At 32.2% G+C, this 18,158-nt stretch overlaps 2 protein-coding genes across 7 annotated transcripts; one reads left to right on the forward strand and one right to left on the reverse strand.

The window, feature by feature from the left end:
- Window positions 1–1,235: 1,235 nt before the first annotated feature.
- On the forward strand, window positions 1,236–8,985 carry whd (carnitine O-palmitoyltransferase whd). 5 transcript variants are annotated; one of them, XM_076408979.1, is made up of 14 exons: window positions 1,240–1,941; window positions 2,491–2,636; window positions 2,877–3,013; window positions 3,064–3,340; window positions 3,403–3,698; window positions 3,777–4,004; window positions 4,172–4,376; window positions 4,433–4,566; window positions 5,598–5,663; window positions 5,928–5,993; window positions 6,488–6,666; window positions 7,217–7,470; window positions 7,527–7,838; window positions 8,569–8,985. In XM_076408979.1, the coding sequence occupies exons 2-14, from the start codon at window positions 2,496–2,498 to the stop codon at window positions 8,656–8,658; spliced, it is 2,385 nt and encodes a 794-aa protein (XP_076265094.1). In that variant the 5' UTR covers window positions 1,240–1,941; window positions 2,491–2,495; the 3' UTR covers window positions 8,659–8,985. The 5 variants fall into 5 exon arrangements, with proteins under 5 accessions (XP_076265090.1, XP_076265094.1, XP_076265093.1 ...); XM_076408975.1 differs by lacking the exon at window positions 5,928–5,993 and having other exon boundaries at window positions 1,236–1,941; XM_076408978.1 differs by lacking the exon at window positions 5,598–5,663.
- A 1,421-nt stretch (window positions 8,986–10,406) lies between these two features.
- Edem2 (ER degradation enhancer, mannosidase alpha-like 2) lies at window positions 10,407–18,062 on the reverse strand. 2 transcript variants are annotated; one of them, XM_076408972.1, is made up of 16 exons: window positions 17,634–18,062; window positions 17,430–17,576; window positions 16,921–17,073; window positions 16,707–16,860; window positions 16,452–16,586; window positions 16,134–16,396; window positions 15,911–16,076; window positions 15,501–15,855; window positions 15,318–15,447; window positions 15,145–15,265; window positions 14,903–15,092; window positions 14,712–14,842; window positions 12,180–12,446; window positions 11,980–12,124; window positions 11,459–11,925; window positions 10,407–10,646 (listed from the first exon to the last, which is right to left on the reverse strand). In XM_076408972.1, the coding sequence occupies exons 1-16, from the start codon at window positions 17,756–17,758 to the stop codon at window positions 10,629–10,631; spliced, it is 2,967 nt and encodes a 988-aa protein (XP_076265087.1). In that variant the 5' UTR covers window positions 17,759–18,062; the 3' UTR covers window positions 10,407–10,628. The 2 variants fall into 2 exon arrangements, with proteins under 2 accessions (XP_076265087.1, XP_076265086.1); XM_076408971.1 differs by lacking the exon at window positions 10,407–10,646 and having other exon boundaries at window positions 10,734–11,925.
- Between the last annotated feature and the right edge of the window lie 96 nt (window positions 18,063–18,158).

An 18,158-nucleotide genomic window follows, 5' to 3' on the forward strand; every position in this document is an offset into this window, starting at 1 on the left:
TAATGTAAGTTATCTAAAGCGCCAACATGTTCATCTTCTTCACAATTTGCTCCGGGCGAATGATGTGAAAAAAATGAAATGATGAGCTCTTTTAGAAATTTCTCGAACATACTAGGGGAAGGATGCTGTTTCTACCTCTATGACCTCTAATAGATCCAACAAAAATCTTTAAGCAATCTTGGTTAAGATTTGTTAAACAAATGTAGTTATTTGTAAATTTAGACAAAATAGATTTCTTTAAGTTAATAAATCCCCTAAAAGTAGCAATTAAATTTTTAATTGATGGCACCATAACAAATATTTTCTTAACAAGGCAATCAAATTTAAATATATAATTCCTCTACTATAAAATGATTGAACACTGATTGTTCTAAAAAGTTAAAGTATTGCAAATATTTTAGGGATATTTTACAATTAAAAGTAGTATTTATTACTACTAATTATCCAGTTATATTAATTATTACCTTCTTGTAAGACTTCTTTATGTAGAGACATCACATTGACAACATACGCACAACTTGGTAGATTAATTGAATTTTATTACTACTAACATCTTCATAAGTTTTTGAGTTTCTGTAAACAAACAATATATAAACAGACATGTAGTAGATAGATAATTTTATATGTACCTGATAAAACCAATGATGGATATGCATTTACCCAAATACCTGTTCGTGAAGGAAGGATAATTCTAAATTTTTCACTAATATGTCCATAACAAACGCCATGACGTTGATATATTTGCATTGTGGTTTATCCAGGTAACTTACTATTATTTACTTGATCAACCCATTTTTGGAAAGTATCGAGATCATTCTTTGGGAAACGATGTCTAATTTCCGTAGTAGAATTTTACCCCGGTACAGTACATCTTTTACTACACTGACGTATTGTCATCAATTTTTATATTATTACCCCATAATAATTAATGTAAAACAGAAAATATGCACAACGTAAAACGAAAATTTCGTGATCTAAACAAAAACCATAACCTACAAACAACAAACATAAAAATGGACGCCTATAGAAAATGCTGATTTCACACAATTTGATCGACCAATCACATTTCATGTTAGTGGCGGCACCTGCAATTTAAACTGCCAATCACAATTTGCGATCACAGCGCTACAGTTGATTGAACTAAACAAAACATTTCCCCAAGGTCGCCTATACCGTGAAATTTCTATTTTTTCTATGATTGACATTAAGCATGAACATGAATTGAACTTGGTTACAAATATAATATAAATGCCATATAAAATTAATCTTTATTATTATTATAAAAATATCTTGGATATATATTAATAACTGAATATATAAAAATATTTCAATAATCTAAAGTTACTCATTAGTTAATATAAATATAATTAAATTATGGTGTTATAAAAATTAACAATTTTATTCGGCCTTATAATAAAATATTTCAAATATTATTCAAATTATAAATTTTATAATTTTTAAATCGAATATGAATTTGACAAATATCCAACCTTCAAACTGTGTGAAGTTGTCGTGGTAAACAGATGATTTTTAATAGTTCTAAAAATTTATATTATGTTATTATTTGTATATTGTGTACACCGTGCCATTATATAGATTTTTTAGTGTCATTTATTAATTCAGAATTCTAAACACACTTTTATTTTTGCTATGTGTCAATAGTAACATGCGTGTTTCTGTATTGGTGTAATTCAATACTTTAAATCTAATACTTTTTTGTTATTCACGAGCGATTTCTCCACTTGTTTAAACTTAAATTTAATTGAAATTATTCACTACGTAATCTTTGTTATCTTTGATTGAAGTTAAAAATAAATTTTACATTTGTTTTCAATTCACCTTAATGATATTTTACACAAACAAATGCAGAAATATGTTTGCAAATTATTTTTAAGTAATTGTACTAATACATTATATTGGATATAATTTTTTAATTTAAAGGTAAGTTTTTATTAGTTTCTATTTTGTTAATTATTATATATCTTATAAAAAGGGACAAAAATAAAATACTCAATTAGAACATCAATGTGCCTATAAATAATTTTTTAGTCGAAAATATAGATAATTAGATTATTTTAAACAGTAAATATTGAACCATTTGAATATACATTACCAATATGATGCAGTGTAGAGTTTTTAAAAGTAATTTGCTTGTTACAAGTACTGTTGTATATTTATGAAATGAAAAGTTCAATATTATAATTTAAAGTTCAAACAATGAATATCAAGTAGGGATCAATCTACGGCTTCCAATAAACGTGTGCGGATATACGTATTAATTAATGTTTTATGTAGCTCCATAATAAAGCTTCATTTGTTGAATATGTACTTTGGAGTATAGCATATTTTCCTTTAGAATAGCAACTAATATCTATATTGTTTTTATGATTAACTGACATTTTTTCCAAAACAGGTATAATATTTTGGGTGTCGCACCTTTTTATGTATTAATTAGATGATTAATGTTATTTTTAAAATATTGTGTTTAAGTAACTATGGCGGAAGCTCATGCGGCTGTTGCTTTTTCATTCTCTATAACTCATGAGGGATGGGATGTGAATTTTGATCGAGAAGTTTTAAATTTGGTATATCAGAGTGGTGTAAGGTCTTGGAAAAAAAGGATCGCAAGATTACTGGTAAGATTAAGTTAACTGTGAAGAATCTGTTTTGTAATTACTAATGAGATGGTATTTTTATTACGATTTCTTAAGTTTTAAACTTCAATGAAGTTGTATAAATAATAATAAAAAATATAACAATTATAAACGTTTTGACAAAATAGACAAATTTATAAATTACAACTATGAAGGAATATTTATCTATTTTGTTACACTACATTTTACAAATACAAACGTGTATAAACATTTTTATTTTAGAATAATCTTCACAATGGAATTTATCCTGGACATTACAGCTATCTCTGTGTCATTATAAGTCTAGTATCAATAATGCATTTATATGGCTATGATGTGCCTTTTAATTTACCATCAAAGATTTTATCTATATCTCCAGCGTAAGTATTCAGCAATATTTTTTAGTATGTATTTCATTTTATAATTATAGGAAGTCTATATACTGGCAACTTGGGGCTTGTACTATCTCCTCAGTCAGCTATTGGCTTTCTGCTGTATTTTTTTTACGATATTCCTTGAAAATGCTATTTATGTATAAAGGATGGATATATGAATCTCCTGTTAAAGGGAGTAAACCATCATTGGCTACAAAAATTTGGGCCACTTTTGTTAAAGCTGTAGGTAGCTGGAATACACCAAAATTGTATAGTTATCAGAGTTCTTTACCAAGGCTACCTTTACCCTCTCTTAATGAAACAATGACAAGGGTAAGTACTCATTAGTGAATGACTATATTTTAATTGATATAGTATTTCATGTTTTTAATTAGTACTTAAAAAGTGTTCGTCCACTTCTTGATGATGAAACGTTTAACAAAATGGAAAAACTAGCAGATGAATTTGAAAAGGGTATTGGCAGAAAGTTACAGTTTTATATATGGTTGAAATCCTGGTGGTCTACTAACTATGTATCTGATTGGTGGGAAGAATATGTATATTTGAGGGGACGTTATCCTTTAATGATCAACTCAAATTTTTATGGCATAGATGCTATAATGTTACATCCAACCACAAATCAAGCTGCCAGAGCAGCATCTATCATTAATTCACTGTTGAGGTTTAGACGGTAAGACATTTTTTAGTTTATAAAATAATGTTCAATGGATGATTTAAAGTATAAACTGAAATCAGATTTTTATTTTAGGCTACTGGATCGGCAAGAATTAGACCCAATCTTGTTGCAAGATATGGTACCACTTTGCAATTGGCAGTATGAAAGAATTTTCAACACAACGAGAATTCCAGGAGATGAGGCTGACAAAATAATGCACTTTTCAGATAGTAATCATATCACTGTGTATCACAAAGGAAGGTACTTCAAGGTAATTATTCATCACAAAGGAAGGATATTATTGCCAGCTGAAATACAAATGTAAGTCAGTTCTTATATTGTTAAGGAGCAATGGAATCAAATTGGTTAATAGGCCAGTTAATATTATTATACTATGCTAAGGATGCATTCCATATGATTTTTATTGCTTCTGTATTTCTTAACATGCTTTGTTAATATAAGGTACCATTGATAAGGTATTTTTTCAGGCAAATTGAGCAAATATTAAAAGATACTTCTGAACCACAACCTGGCGAAGAAAAATTGGCCGCGTTAACTGCAGGTTTACGACGGCATTGGGCTGACGTGAGACAGATATACTTTTCGAAGGGCGTAAATAAGTTGTCATTGGATGCCATTGAAAAATCCGCCTTCGTTGTTGTTTTGGACGATTTTCCGTATGAGTTCGATATGGTAAACGAAATATAAACATAGCCCATGATGCATTTATATCCTTATGGTTTTCTTAGCTTGACCCCACGAAACTCGATAACTACGGGAAGGTACTATTGCATGGCAAAGGATACGATCGGTGGTTCGACAAATCGTTTACTTTGTGTATCGGTAATAATGGACGTTTAGGTTTTAACGCTGAACATTCCTGGTAGGTGGCTATTTATGACTATTTTTTGAAATTATAATTTGGCGCATTTATTTGGAATCTTGATTATTATTATTGGTTTTAGGATTTATCTGAAATCAATGAACACATATTTGCTATTGAATCATTTACAGTTTTAATTATAAAACTACATCAAGCAAATAATTACTTTTAACTCGGGGTGTATTAGAAATTAGATGTTGTTCATTTATCATATAAAACAATTTTGGGGTTTACACAGGTTAAACTTATAATTCAGAGTGATGGAATTCAGTCTTTTATATAGGTTTAAAAAGTGATAAAAACTGTCTTATATAATAAATTAACAACTCGTATAACATGAAAAATCTGCGGATTGAATAGAAGTCTTCATTAGAACGTTGAATAAATCCTCGCTGCTTTAACAAATGTACTGTTCCTTGCTAGTCGACTTTGAGTAGGTGCAAATAATTGTGCCCACTTTTTTGTTTAATAATCAGAATAGAGAAATTTTCATAAACTGGCAGTTTTTAACTTTTTTCTCCATATTTATTTGTAAATTGATTACTTTAATTACTGAATCAATTTTTTGGAAATATGAGAGTTTAAGTGAAGTATATTTTTAAAACTTCTACATTTTTATAAAATTTGCAAATTTTGACAGCACTGTGGTCTCGAGAGCCCGAGTCGTCTCAGGATAAGTCTTAAATTAAACTTGCTATTATTCTCTATTTTTAGCGGGGCCAAGATTAATCCCAGACTAAAATCCTGAATGCTACTGTCTCATAATGAATCACTTTTTTCATGTTTTTCATCACTTCATAAATCTTAGCAGAAATTATGCTTCAGATGTATATTCTTTTTATTTTTTATTAAATGTAATACATAAAATTTCCATCTTTTTTGACATCAAATGATTATTACTATTGATGAACAGCGAGTACTCATTCAAGGTCCTAACATTTAAATTAGATGTACGATTCAATGGTTAATGGTTATAAATGATTAATTCGGTTATAGGTAAATTAATTTGTTTACAAATAATGTAATTATAGGGGCGATGCTGCTGTGATGTCCCATCTCTGGGAGTGGGTGATCACCGAAGAATCATATGAGCCCCGGTAATTTATTTGTACTTTAATATCGAGAAAAATACATTCTTCAATAGCTACTTGCTTGCTTCCTCAATGGTTTTGGCGTATTTCCTACAGTGCCTCCGTATCTAATGGCTGATTGAAACCTCTTACGACAGTTATCCCCTTTATTTACCTTTTCAGTGTACATTAACATTATTTTAGTTTTACTTTTTTTTAGTTTACGTTCTTTTTAATTTTTCTAACCCGTTTTGGTGGCTGGTTTTCACCCTTTCCGATTAACCTTTGTAGGTCTGACGCTCCAATTTTAGCACACTGTTTGGAATTTGTTTTGCTTGACGAGGCTGAAAATATACGGTAATAGTTTGCTTTAGTTCTATTTTAATTTATGTCTTTGCCGGAGACGATGTGAAAATGACAAGCTACATTTTATTAAAATAAGTCTTCATGAACCAAATTTAGTGATTTAGGATATTTCTGTTAAAATTTGTTTAAGTTATGGACAAATACATAATTCCTTATTGTCTAATGTCTACATTTTTAAAGTAAATTCGAAAATGTTTTTTGCAATTTTAACAATAACAATTTCATAAGAAAATTACCCAACATTTTACAATATATTGCTTCTATACATCGCATTCAACAATAATAAATTGCTATGACCTTTTCAGCTTTTTAGTGTGATTAACTACCTTAAATTAGTTCTATTATTTATATTTTAACTATCTTATATTTGTGAAGACTTGTAACCAACTAGTAATAGTGTGTTTTGCATGCATCCCAATACATCTGTGTTTTTCTATTAATATAACAACACTTAAATAACAACTTAAGTTTTTATGTTATTATAGATTTGATCATAATGGGAATGCATTGGGCAATCCAGAATTTACACCGCCTCCGCCAAGCAGACTGAATTGGGATATACCAGCACAATGCCAAAGCGCTATAAATGAGAGCATTTACATTGCTAATAAGTTAATAGAAGATATTGATTTAAGAATATATGTACATGACAATTATGGAAAAGGTAATGTGGATTATCCACATCTAATAGGGAGTGGATATGTTTATGATATATTAGGTGTTAATCATGCATTTCTTATAAAAAAACAGCCATTATGAACTCTTGCTAATATTGTACATTGTTTTCTACCATTTTGTGTTATCTCTCAGGTAACAAATAACTGCCACAGCGAAATAAACGTCTAGGTTTCCGGGTGATCTGTGAAAAATAGCTGTTCATTTTGTACTTTAACCTAGGTGTTCAGTCAAAACAAGTTGCCATGATTATATGTACATTGAGTCTTCATCGAGCAGAGCCTCGTCATTAGCTTCTTCGCATCTTCAAATTTTCGAAGTACTGCTAGACACCAAGATATAAATTAGCACCTCTAAAAATGTTTGTATCAATAATCATACGTCAAAATATACAAAGTCGGCACAAGTCAATTCTCCTGCTTGGAAACAATGATTTTTTAATTATTTTTCACCTAAAATGCAGTGTTAAATGTGCTGTTTAATAGTTACTAGTAACAGCAATTTTTTAGTAGATAATTAATTTGTTTATTGTATTTTAGGTTTTATGAAAAGTTGCAGTTTAAGTCCCGACGCTTACATACAAATGGCATTACAGTTGGCATACTACAGAGATGCTGGGAAATTTTGTTTGACCTATGAAGCTGCTATGACAAGATTATTCAGAGAAGGGAGAACGGAGACGGTAAGGCCCTGCACTATAGAGTCTTCCGCTTGGGTCAAAGCGATGGACGACAAAAACACGTCTGTCGAAAAAAAAGTTGAACTACTGAGAGTAGCGTGTACTACCCATCAGGTAACGTTACAAGTATAGTGTCAGCAACTCATTTTATATTTTGTTCTCGTATCCAGCGGGCGTACAAAGATGCAATGTGCGGCAAGGGCATCGACAGACATATATTTTGTTTGTATGTTGTGTCTAAATACCTCGAAGTAGACTCGCCATTCATCAAGGAAGTTTTGAGTGAGCCGTGGCGGCTCTCTACATCACAAACGCCACACGGTCAAACGACAAAATTAGACTTGAAAAAGTATCCAAAGTGCATATCAGCAGGTGGAGGATTCGGTCCCGTTGCTGATGATGGTTATGGAGTTTCCTATATTATTGCAGGAGAAGATTTACTTTTCTTTCATATATCGAATAAAAAGAGCTGCCCTACAACGGTAAGATTTAAGATTTTGTTATATTCAACCGTGTTATGTTGTTTTCTAGATATTTTTTTAAAATTTACTCGTTACATTTAAATCCGAAGTAACACTATAATATGATGAATATGGTCGTCGTGACGTTAGAAATAATTTATATGTCGACATGTGTCGTAACTGATGATTTAATTCCTCCAAAAAAGGTTGTTTGAATTTAGACGTTCAATATTATTGAGTTAATCAGGCAGATACAAAGTCCTTTTTTATTCTTATCATTTATTCTAATTCTTATCTATCAATTAAAAAATAAATATATTAGTCAATATTTTTATCGCTGTCAAATTCATAAAGGTTAAACAAGTTGATGATTACTACTCTCAGTGAACTCTACTCTGCAGTGAACAACTAGATATTACACAGAACAATTGAAGAGAATGTTCAGAACTAAATAATAGCAATTTTTTCTTGGATCATGAGAATCCATCGATATATACGATCAGAACGGTTTTCATAACGAAGAATCCTGTGAAAACACGATTATCTGTTTTATCAAAAGAATCATAACAGTTTTGATCGATGTCATAGTCCATTTGAAAAATTCATTGGTTTATTTCTATTCAATAAGCAGTCGAATCTCCTAAAAAAAGTAATATTTATATATATAATGGTAACTTTATATCACGAAATGTTATGAGCGGACATTGACATTTTTCCTATGTTAAGATTATTTGAATTCATATGTTTTCAGGATTGCCACAGATTCGCAAAGAAGATTGAACAGGCATTAGCCGATATAAGACAATTGTTTTTTGAATACAATGAACTGAAGAAGGATTAACGCATTAACTAACGATTTGTTCTCCTAGATGTTCTTCTGAAGGTGACTTGGCTTGTTTTGACTAATTTAACCCTATTTGTTAAGTTGAACTCATCCTTTTTGACTTCTCCTGTTCGAATACTTAAAAAGTAATTGGATGCTCTTAACTAAGAATTTGTCGTGTTTATGCTCTTGTTGTAGAATTAAAATACAACTTGTAGACGCGTCCTACATACAGAGAAAATTATTTTTTATTACTATGTGGTGATGTGAAATTACTGATTCTTTCTTGTGATTTAGGATCATTTTGTAAGGCTAAAATAATATAAATAAAATGTTTTAATTAAACTGAGAGATGTTTATTTATAGTAGTCCCAAATAAATAAAAAATCTAATATTTAATTGGAGGCAGTGTATTGACCCAGATAGTTATGGAGTCTCAACACTGACAACAGCCGGCTTGGTGGCGTGGTAAAGGCAACAGGACGATCCTCCTACTGTTGCGATAGCCGCGGGTCCGAATCGTGCTATACGAATATTAATTGTTAAGCATAAGAATATATGAGAGCGACATTTGCCAATGCTTATATGTCATGTATACATCTTGAGTTCCTCCATTTGGTTATTAAAATTATGATTAGCCGGCTTGGTGGCGCAGTGGTAAAGGCGGTAGGACGGTCCTCCTACTGTTGCAATAGTCGTGGGTTCGAATCCTGCTGGGGCATGGTCGTAAATTTATGTTTGTGATTGTCCTAGGTAAGAGTGTAAAATCCGACAAGGAAAATTATCCCAGTCACGCCAGTAACCGGGCTGGGTAAGACCGGATGTCTTCTGACAAGTTGGTCACTCGCCAAAAAAAAACATTGATATAAAGGTAAAAGATATAAAATCAGAAAAGCCTCATTTAAAGCAGTTAGCCTTTTTAATTTTAAAATTGTCCTACCTTTCACATGTAATTATTTGATGTGAGGTTCGATAAAATGGATTCAGACATTCAGTTCAAGTATTTGCAATTGAAAAAATTAATTGGTGAAAATATCAAGTATCCCAAAGTGTTGGGAAACATCGAATGTAATATTTGTTGCTAATTTTTGGCATTTTGCATTGTCGTCGCTACTACATGAATTAAATGAAACTGCCACTTCGAAACGTATCAATATCTGGCTTTCATCGCTTACCAGGCAAAAAAGTTTTTTTGCAACGTGCTATCAAATTTTTTTCAACAATAGTTGCTTCACTCAAAATTCTATGATTCACAAAATAGTGATCCGACAGCTGTCCAAATTAAATACGCATTTTTTGAGGGTTAGTAGGGCTAACTAAAAAACATATGGATTTAATTATAGTAGCGCCATACTACTTATAGGACTTTTCAATTGACTTGTTAGGTTGCGAGAATTGTGAAGCGTATATCTCGAGTGGGAATTTCTGTTGCACTCACCGTAGTTCCTAGACGTATCTTTCTGATGACCACTTTGATGCAACATTGCTTATATGATATACGATTTTTTCGAAACGCTGAAGAACTGAGAGAGTAGATCGATGATTAGATTGCTGCCAAACCAACACTGTCCTTGCAGCACGCTATCGCCATGTTGCAAGAATGATGAAAAAAGTTATAGAAAATGATGGTAAGTAAATACTTTGATTAATAAATGTACCGTTTTTCTCAATAGCCGGCTTTTTAATAATAACTTTCCCGATTAGACTACTAAATAATTTCTTGTGATTTGTGCGACTTATATGTGATGTAAATAAAACATATTCAATTCAACTGAAGTATGTTTATTTATAATAGTTCCAAATTAATAAAAAATTATTTACATTGAACACTTTAAAGTATATATTACAAAAATATTTTTTACATTCTGTACATCATGTAATTAATTTTATGTACACATCAATAGTTTGAAAAACAAATGTAGGATGATTAAACCATTTTTTACTGTTAGTCCAGATCGCCAATTGATGCCATGAAGTGCTAATCCATGTTAATAGAATTTTATATTCTGGAATTTTTGAAAAATATTAAACACACTGACTCGTTTTCGAAAATTTTAAAACCAGATTTTTGGAGTCATTAGTTATATCGCTTCTTTTTCATTTCGACATAATAAATATTTATCGCATCCCTTATACGATCACACTTCGACATATTCAATAAAATTATGAATGATGCTGTAGGGATATTACGGATTCTGTAAGGAAAGCTTGACTCGATTCGTTCAAAACGTTTAGATTCACAGCCGATGATTTAACAAGGACAATCAAAACTTCTTTTCAACGATTTCTTACGACAGTCATTAAAACATCGGAATGTGGTGAGCACCTAGAAAATACTTTACGTATGTGCATTGTGAAATCGGAATAGAGATCTGATAAAAATAGTATATATATGTACATATTTAACCCTTGCTATAATTTGGATTAAACATATTTTGAAGATCACTAAGTCACAAATATTTCTGATACCGGCGATGAAAATTACCTATAATAGACTTTGGAATTTATTCCAAAACTATTTTTACACTTTAGGTATAAATATATATAAATATGATGTGAAATAAAGATCATAAACATGGATATATATTGAAAATAAAAAAATTTCGATACTAAAAATCAATATAAAAATGAAATGCAGCGAAACTTTGAAAAATACCCTGCATTCACCTTGTCGACACTTGTATAAGCATTCAAACACGCTTCACGGATAATGGAATACAACAATTTAATAGAAGTTACAAAATTGATATTGTTCTATTTAACTTGAAAATCCCTAAATTTTTGGCAATTATCATAATTCGTCTCTAGTATTACTTGCCTCCGCCTTCAAACTATTTTTGTGTTCGTCCGTTGGCTTTTCGTTATTGGAGTGTTCGTTCTCCGACACATCGAACACGATCAGGTCATCGGATGACTTTTCCTTTTTTAGATACTGCAACACTCCGTTATTCTCGAGTATTTGCAACTGACTGAACGTATCCATTAGGTCGTTAAGTCGCTCGATATGAGCTTCCGCTTTAACATCGGTGCCTTTTAAAGGCTCCTTTGGCGTTTCGGTGTTCACTAGATGATCATCGGGTTCTATACTAAGGTCTTTAGAAATCTCTTCTAAAAGCCATTCGGTTTGTTTCACGGTGTCGGGTAAATCATTTTCGAGTTTGTTAAAAGTCTTGTAGTAAATCCTAAGAACGTTCAATGGTAATACTAAGTTTTCCCGTTTATTCTGTTCAATCATTTCTAGGAATCCTTTAATAGCTGATGTTAGTTCCGAGGCCGGCTGCTTTCCTAAAAATGCATTGATGTTACTACTGATTTGAAATTAAGCATCGAAACACGCACCTTTCGATAGAGTTGGTTTACCTTTCGTTCTGTCGAAAGTTACTGTTACCTTTTCCAAATCGATAACCGCTTTGAAGCCATTCTTTTCTACAACTTTATCAAACCCCAAACCGGTGTGCTTGTTCAGGAATTCTTGTACCGAAGCCTGCAAAACATATACATGCGGTTATACGATTAAAACCTACCATGGCCACGCATACCTTTAATTTGTGGAACATACTCTCCTCGCTTTGAGTATTTAAATCGCTTCCTTTCATTTCGCCCATTACTATTTCGATATCTGGATCTGAATTTAAAGCTATTAAGAGCCTTTCCGCGTCTTGGGAAAACATAAAAACGGCGGGAATTTTCACATCTTCAGTACCATCTCCGGACATCGAAAACATTGGTGAGCTAGTGGGGTTACTGCCGGGGACGTTATCGGTGACTATAGCTGCGATAGCTTTGTGTTTTTGAACTCTCCGAACCTGTAATTTCATCGCTGGTAAATATTAGTTATGTCAAATAATCGTCCGATAACAGAAGCTCGACTTTACGAGAGCGAAATGGGAATCCGATAAAAATACTTCTACCGCTGCTATCACATCATTGTTCGATGACAATACTCATAGAGAAAATAGAGAATTGCTTGAAAATGAGAATGTCTAATTTCTAAATGTTTACTACTTGTTTGAATCGCTATGCTGAGAGCCACAAAGGCATTTGATAAGTTTACTTCGTTCCTATAGTGAGTTTCGACTCCTATTTAAAAAAGTATATATATATATATATATATATATATATATATATATATATATATATATATATACAGTGTATGTTTTAGAAATATTGGCCATAGTACGAGGGTGGTTCAAATATGATGGAGACAAACGCTGTACATGGCGCGCATGTGTGTTTTGAAGGTCGTGGCTTGAGTATGTGATAACTGGGTTCCTTACTAACAGTGTGGCATAGTTTTCGGCGGGAGCGCATGTTTCACGCGCATGCTACGACCATGAGTCAACGTCAAATGCCAACCGCCGTAGCGCAATGTATTGTCATTCGTTTTATATTGTGGGAAGGTGTTAAAAAGAACGGACATTTTTCTGCATTTGCGAAATCAGTTTGGTAGTGAGTGCCTGAGTTTAAATGGGCCAGAGCATTTAAGAATGTCCACGAAACCGTCTGAGGTTTTTAACGCGAATCTTCACTACAGACGAGACATGGATACACTATTACACTCCCGAAAGCAAGAGGTCGTCTAAAGAGTGGAGGAAGGGGCGCCAGTCAAAGCGAAGACAACCAGGTCCTGTGTTGTGGAACCGACGGGGCGTGCTGTACGTCGATTTCCTGCGCACCCAACGTACCATTAATGCTGCATACTACTGTAATCTTCTGAAAACACACATGAAACCGCGTATCGCTCGAAACGGAGGAGCATTCCAGCACGAAGTGCGATTCTTCTTCAGGATAACGCGCGCGGTATGAGGACACACGCTCGATTCAATATCGGAATTAGGGTGGGAGGTACTGAAACAAATGTCTTCACAGCAAAATCTTTTTTTAACGGATACCTATAATAGAGATTTAATTTGGCCAATGAAATTACCTGAATGAGCAATTATAACCCTTACTAGATTGGACTTAGCGAAACTTTTCTCCAGAGACCCCTATTGAGTTTTATCATTATTCTATGACACTAGTATTGCATTTTTGCTTTGGAATTTATTACCGCTTATCTGTTAAAGTCACTGCAATTTTTCCTAATAATACATTGCTCAGAGCTGTAGTGTGTATATTGATACTAGCATTGGGAACTATCGACTGAAAAAAACTAACGACTGTTTAGTAATTGACTACTTTTTACACTCGACTGTTTCAGTCGTGTAATTTCATTTCCTATTTCAGGCCTACTAGTTTCATTCGACTGACTTTTAACGTTGACAATAACCTGCCGAATTTATGCTTACATGATTACAATATGTAATATAAATATATGGTTTTTTGTTTTGTTTGTAGTATGATAACAATAAATAAAGTTATTATTTTATTTAAAAAGGGCCCGATAGACAAATAGTTGATAAAATTTATTGAGAAAATATGATACAAATATTTAGTCGTTATTACTCCATTCCTCTTTACAATCAAGTTAAATATATAAAATATAAAAGTTATATTGAAGGTAGTAAATTACTACCGCAATTATCTATTTCCTTTTCCCAAAGAAACTTCGATAAGGATATGTACTCAGTCTCACTGCTGACGATTGAAAATAAATTAGTAAGCACATGTTGGAATGAAATACAAATAAATAAATAAAAAAAATGTTATGTCATTGTTACTTTCCGTGTGTTAAAATTGGATTAAATATATATGGGATCATTATTCCATTCCTTTTTTCACACTGCCACTTGCCAATATAAAATGATTTAAAATGAACTGATCTGTAGAGCACGGAGAATCAAATAATTATCTCCGTCCTTTCGTCTCTCAAAATTAGTAAGGAAATAAATTCGTACATCTCCGTCTGTTACCACGAGTATAAAAACAGTCGAAGCGTGCATATGACTGAAATAGCAATTACTATTTTCAGTCGCTAATTTTTTCACTATCGACAGCCTCTAATATGTTGAACTAACTTAAATAAAAAAATACTTTCATTGATACAGCTTTAACAATTTTTTAAATTAGGGAATGAATTTTCACAACAGAGCAAGCAACGTAAACATAAAAACACACAGTACATTACTTACTTTATCAATGAACATACAATCTCCTCGCCCAATAATTGCAATTTTCCCTTCGAATAATTGACTATCGACGGAATCACTACATGCATTGTAAGGATTGAACTTCATTGCCTTTCCCTTTAAGATTTTGGCTCCTTTAAAAAAAAATCAAAGTTTTGAAATCTCCTGAATATCCTGATATTTAAATATCCAACCTTTGAGGGTCTCGCCAAACTGTGCCGGTCCAACTTGAGCGGTGGCGATTTCAATTTTTCCGGTTACGTCATCCTTCAAAGGGAATGAAACCATCTGAGGCGTTGTTTCGGGTTGAGTTTGCAACTTTGAAAATTCCGCCATCTCTTGCATAAACAATAAACCGTCTTCGGCGTCTAGAGCAGAACGTGCCTGAAACATATTCGTTATGTTGACTAGGTTTTTAATAAATTCTAGTCAATACCATTGATGGAGTGTGTAGCAGCTGTACTCTGCCATCCTGCAGGGCAATAATGCTTATGCCCATTTCTTTCAGAATTTTCAAGTGATTTATATTAGCGGCCGAAAATTCACTAACTGTTAGCCTAAGAACATAATACCGTAACATATATCAAAATCTATAGGGTAATATCATACCTTCTTTTACTACTTCTTCGGGGACACATTCCATCTACCATATCCTTTAATGGTCTCCTAACGGCATCAGGAAACAAGGATAAAGTGTTTGGACAAGAGGTGGCAAATTCTGAATTTTCTATTTCCATTTCTAAAAAAGTATAGATAGCATCATAAAACAAATTAGAGTAGCAAATAACATACCTGAAACAGTAACTGAACAATTAACCCCATGACCAGACAGAGTTAAGGGAAATAAGTGACCTTCCGTTGTAAAAATAAACTGGTCCAAATTCAACGGGACATCATCCTTATCAGCAAAAAGCAGATATAGATATTTTAAAGTTTCTGCCAGCACAAAAGAATCCATTCTATCTTCTTGTTTGCCTGTTCTCACATCATTTACCGCAGCATAGCCACAGGGTACTCTCGCGTATTTTTGTAGGCTTTTTAAAACATTTTTACCTACGTCTAAATAATATGGATCACCTGTGGCACTATACAGGAAGTATGTAGATTCAAGAAATTCTGGTCTTAAGGGGTGATTGCCCCAGTGAACCTAGAAATGACTTAATAAAGACTCAATATTATGGGATCAAAATCAAAATGTGCACCTGAAAATCTGTAGTAAATGCCTCTGGTATAAACTTATGCCGTTGCATGACTTGATATAGCATTTCATGCGTCTCAACAGCTGGTTTAATATCTCCTTTCAGTACTTGTAGCCCTGGCCAAAATGCTAATAAAGCATCCATGTAATTTCTTGATGTTGTGTGTGGTCTAAAAATAAATTAGTAAAAAACCGACAAAGCGACAAATAATAAAACTACTTTTCACCTATGCATATGAACATCAAGTAGCATTGGACCTTGGTAAATATATTTCATAATAGCGTTGTAATGCCTGTTAAATCTATTCAGGTATTTATTATCTCCAAGTAATATATAGGCTTTCAAACAGTATTCATAATAGGAGTCAATGCCTGCACCCACTCCCGAATCTCTGCGAACCCAGTCGCCCGAGTGAACATTTAATACAGTGCCCATCAAGTCGGAGCTACGATGACGCATTTTCCACAATTCGTCCATCGCCTTATGAGCCTGAAATATTAATATAGTTCTAGAAATTAATAAACATATCATTTTGGAATATGACCTTTTCTTCAAAAATTGGTTCTCCTGTTAAACGAGACAGGGCGGCCATTTCCAAAATCATAGACCCAGCACAAGCTGTACAAGTCTCTCTTGCAAGTTCCAACCTATCACTTTTAATACCATACCTTAAATTTACCTAAAATCATAATTAATCATACCTATCTATAATCTCTGGATCAGTGTAATAAATGCTATACAAAAATATTAAATACTAAAGAGAAAAAATAAAATTTTAAACGCAAAAATAAAAACTTACCCTAGAATAAGGAATTCCAGTGGTAGTATTAAAAGCTGGTAGTAACCTATATCCCACATCTTTGGCCATATCAAGAAGTTCTCCTTTGTACCATGGCATAATATCATCACGCTGTTGTAAAAGATCAGCTAAGATATGTGCTGAAAGTAATCCCCTAAAATGATTGAATTTTATGTTAAAAAGTCTCTTATTTCAAATGTTTTTAAATAATTACCCAACAATTCTAATATTTGTTTCAAAAACCGAGACTACAATATCATTGTCAAAATTTACATCCCTTATGACTAATTTGACTCCATGTTCAAATTCTTCAAAGTCTCCTAAGATTACCAGAGTGTCTAATGTATCAATAAGAGTTAATGAGAAACTAAAAAATAATAGAATATATCTCATTTACAAGGTCAATTAATTTTGAATATCAGCAAAAATCTTATCCTTTATATCTATAATTAAAATAATTTTTTAAAATATTGTTTTAAAAGTACTTTGATAAGACAAACCAATAAACTTAGAACAGTTGGCAATGAAAAATTTCTTGCATATGATTTTAAATTGGATTTGATCTTGTAAAATAATAAAAGTTTACTTATTCATGTTATTTTTTATAATATAATTAGGTTAATTATATTTTAACTGTTTTTATAACCTAGTTATTTATCAACCATATTATTGTCTTAATATACACATCAATATAACCATTAATATTGACTTTTTTTAACTTACTTGCCCAAAGAATCATCTATATCTCCCCTGTTAGGTGTTAACCCTCTAAATCTACCTTGACAACTTAAAGGCATTAATTCATCAGCTGGATATGCATTTTCCATATAGGCATTGTATGCATGGTAAAACATATCTCTGGCTTGTTCTCTGAATAAAACACAAATTGTTAAACATTATTTGAATCTGGGAATTTAAGTTATATACCTAAGTTGAGTCCTTTCTTCATTGGACATTTGTTTTATTTCCTCTGTGATGCATAGTGGTAAAATACATAACATCCACCAGCTACCAATGCACAATAGATTTAAATAATCTTTATGAACTAACATCTTAACAAAAATAACGGGATATTATCAAGAATACTGTTTTTTATCTTCATACATTGTTTTTTTCACTGATATTAATTTCGCTGTCAAAACAATCTTATCAATTCTTTTCACAAGACGTAACAACACTCTTTTAAGCTATTACATACTAAAACGGACTAGCTCGAATTTTAATAGCATTTAAATGCAAAAAGATAGTATGATTAGATAAAAGATAGTAAAATGAAGAAATCGAGAGGGATAACAAAATTTTTCATTTTGTCCCATCTGTTTTTGACACATAAGTAAGGAGGAGCTAACCTGCTACGACGACGACAGTTATTGGTAGAAATATTTGAGAATTGACAGTTTTAGACATTACTGGTATTAAATTATTGTTTTTATTTTAATTTGACCTATATTA

Source organism: Rhynchophorus ferrugineus, unplaced genomic scaffold (genome assembly GCF_030347505.1).
Source record: "Rhynchophorus ferrugineus isolate W39M unplaced genomic scaffold, kcgeb_rfMv2 rfM6, whole genome shotgun sequence".
NCBI lineage: Eukaryota > Metazoa > Arthropoda > Insecta > Coleoptera > Curculionidae > Rhynchophorus > Rhynchophorus ferrugineus.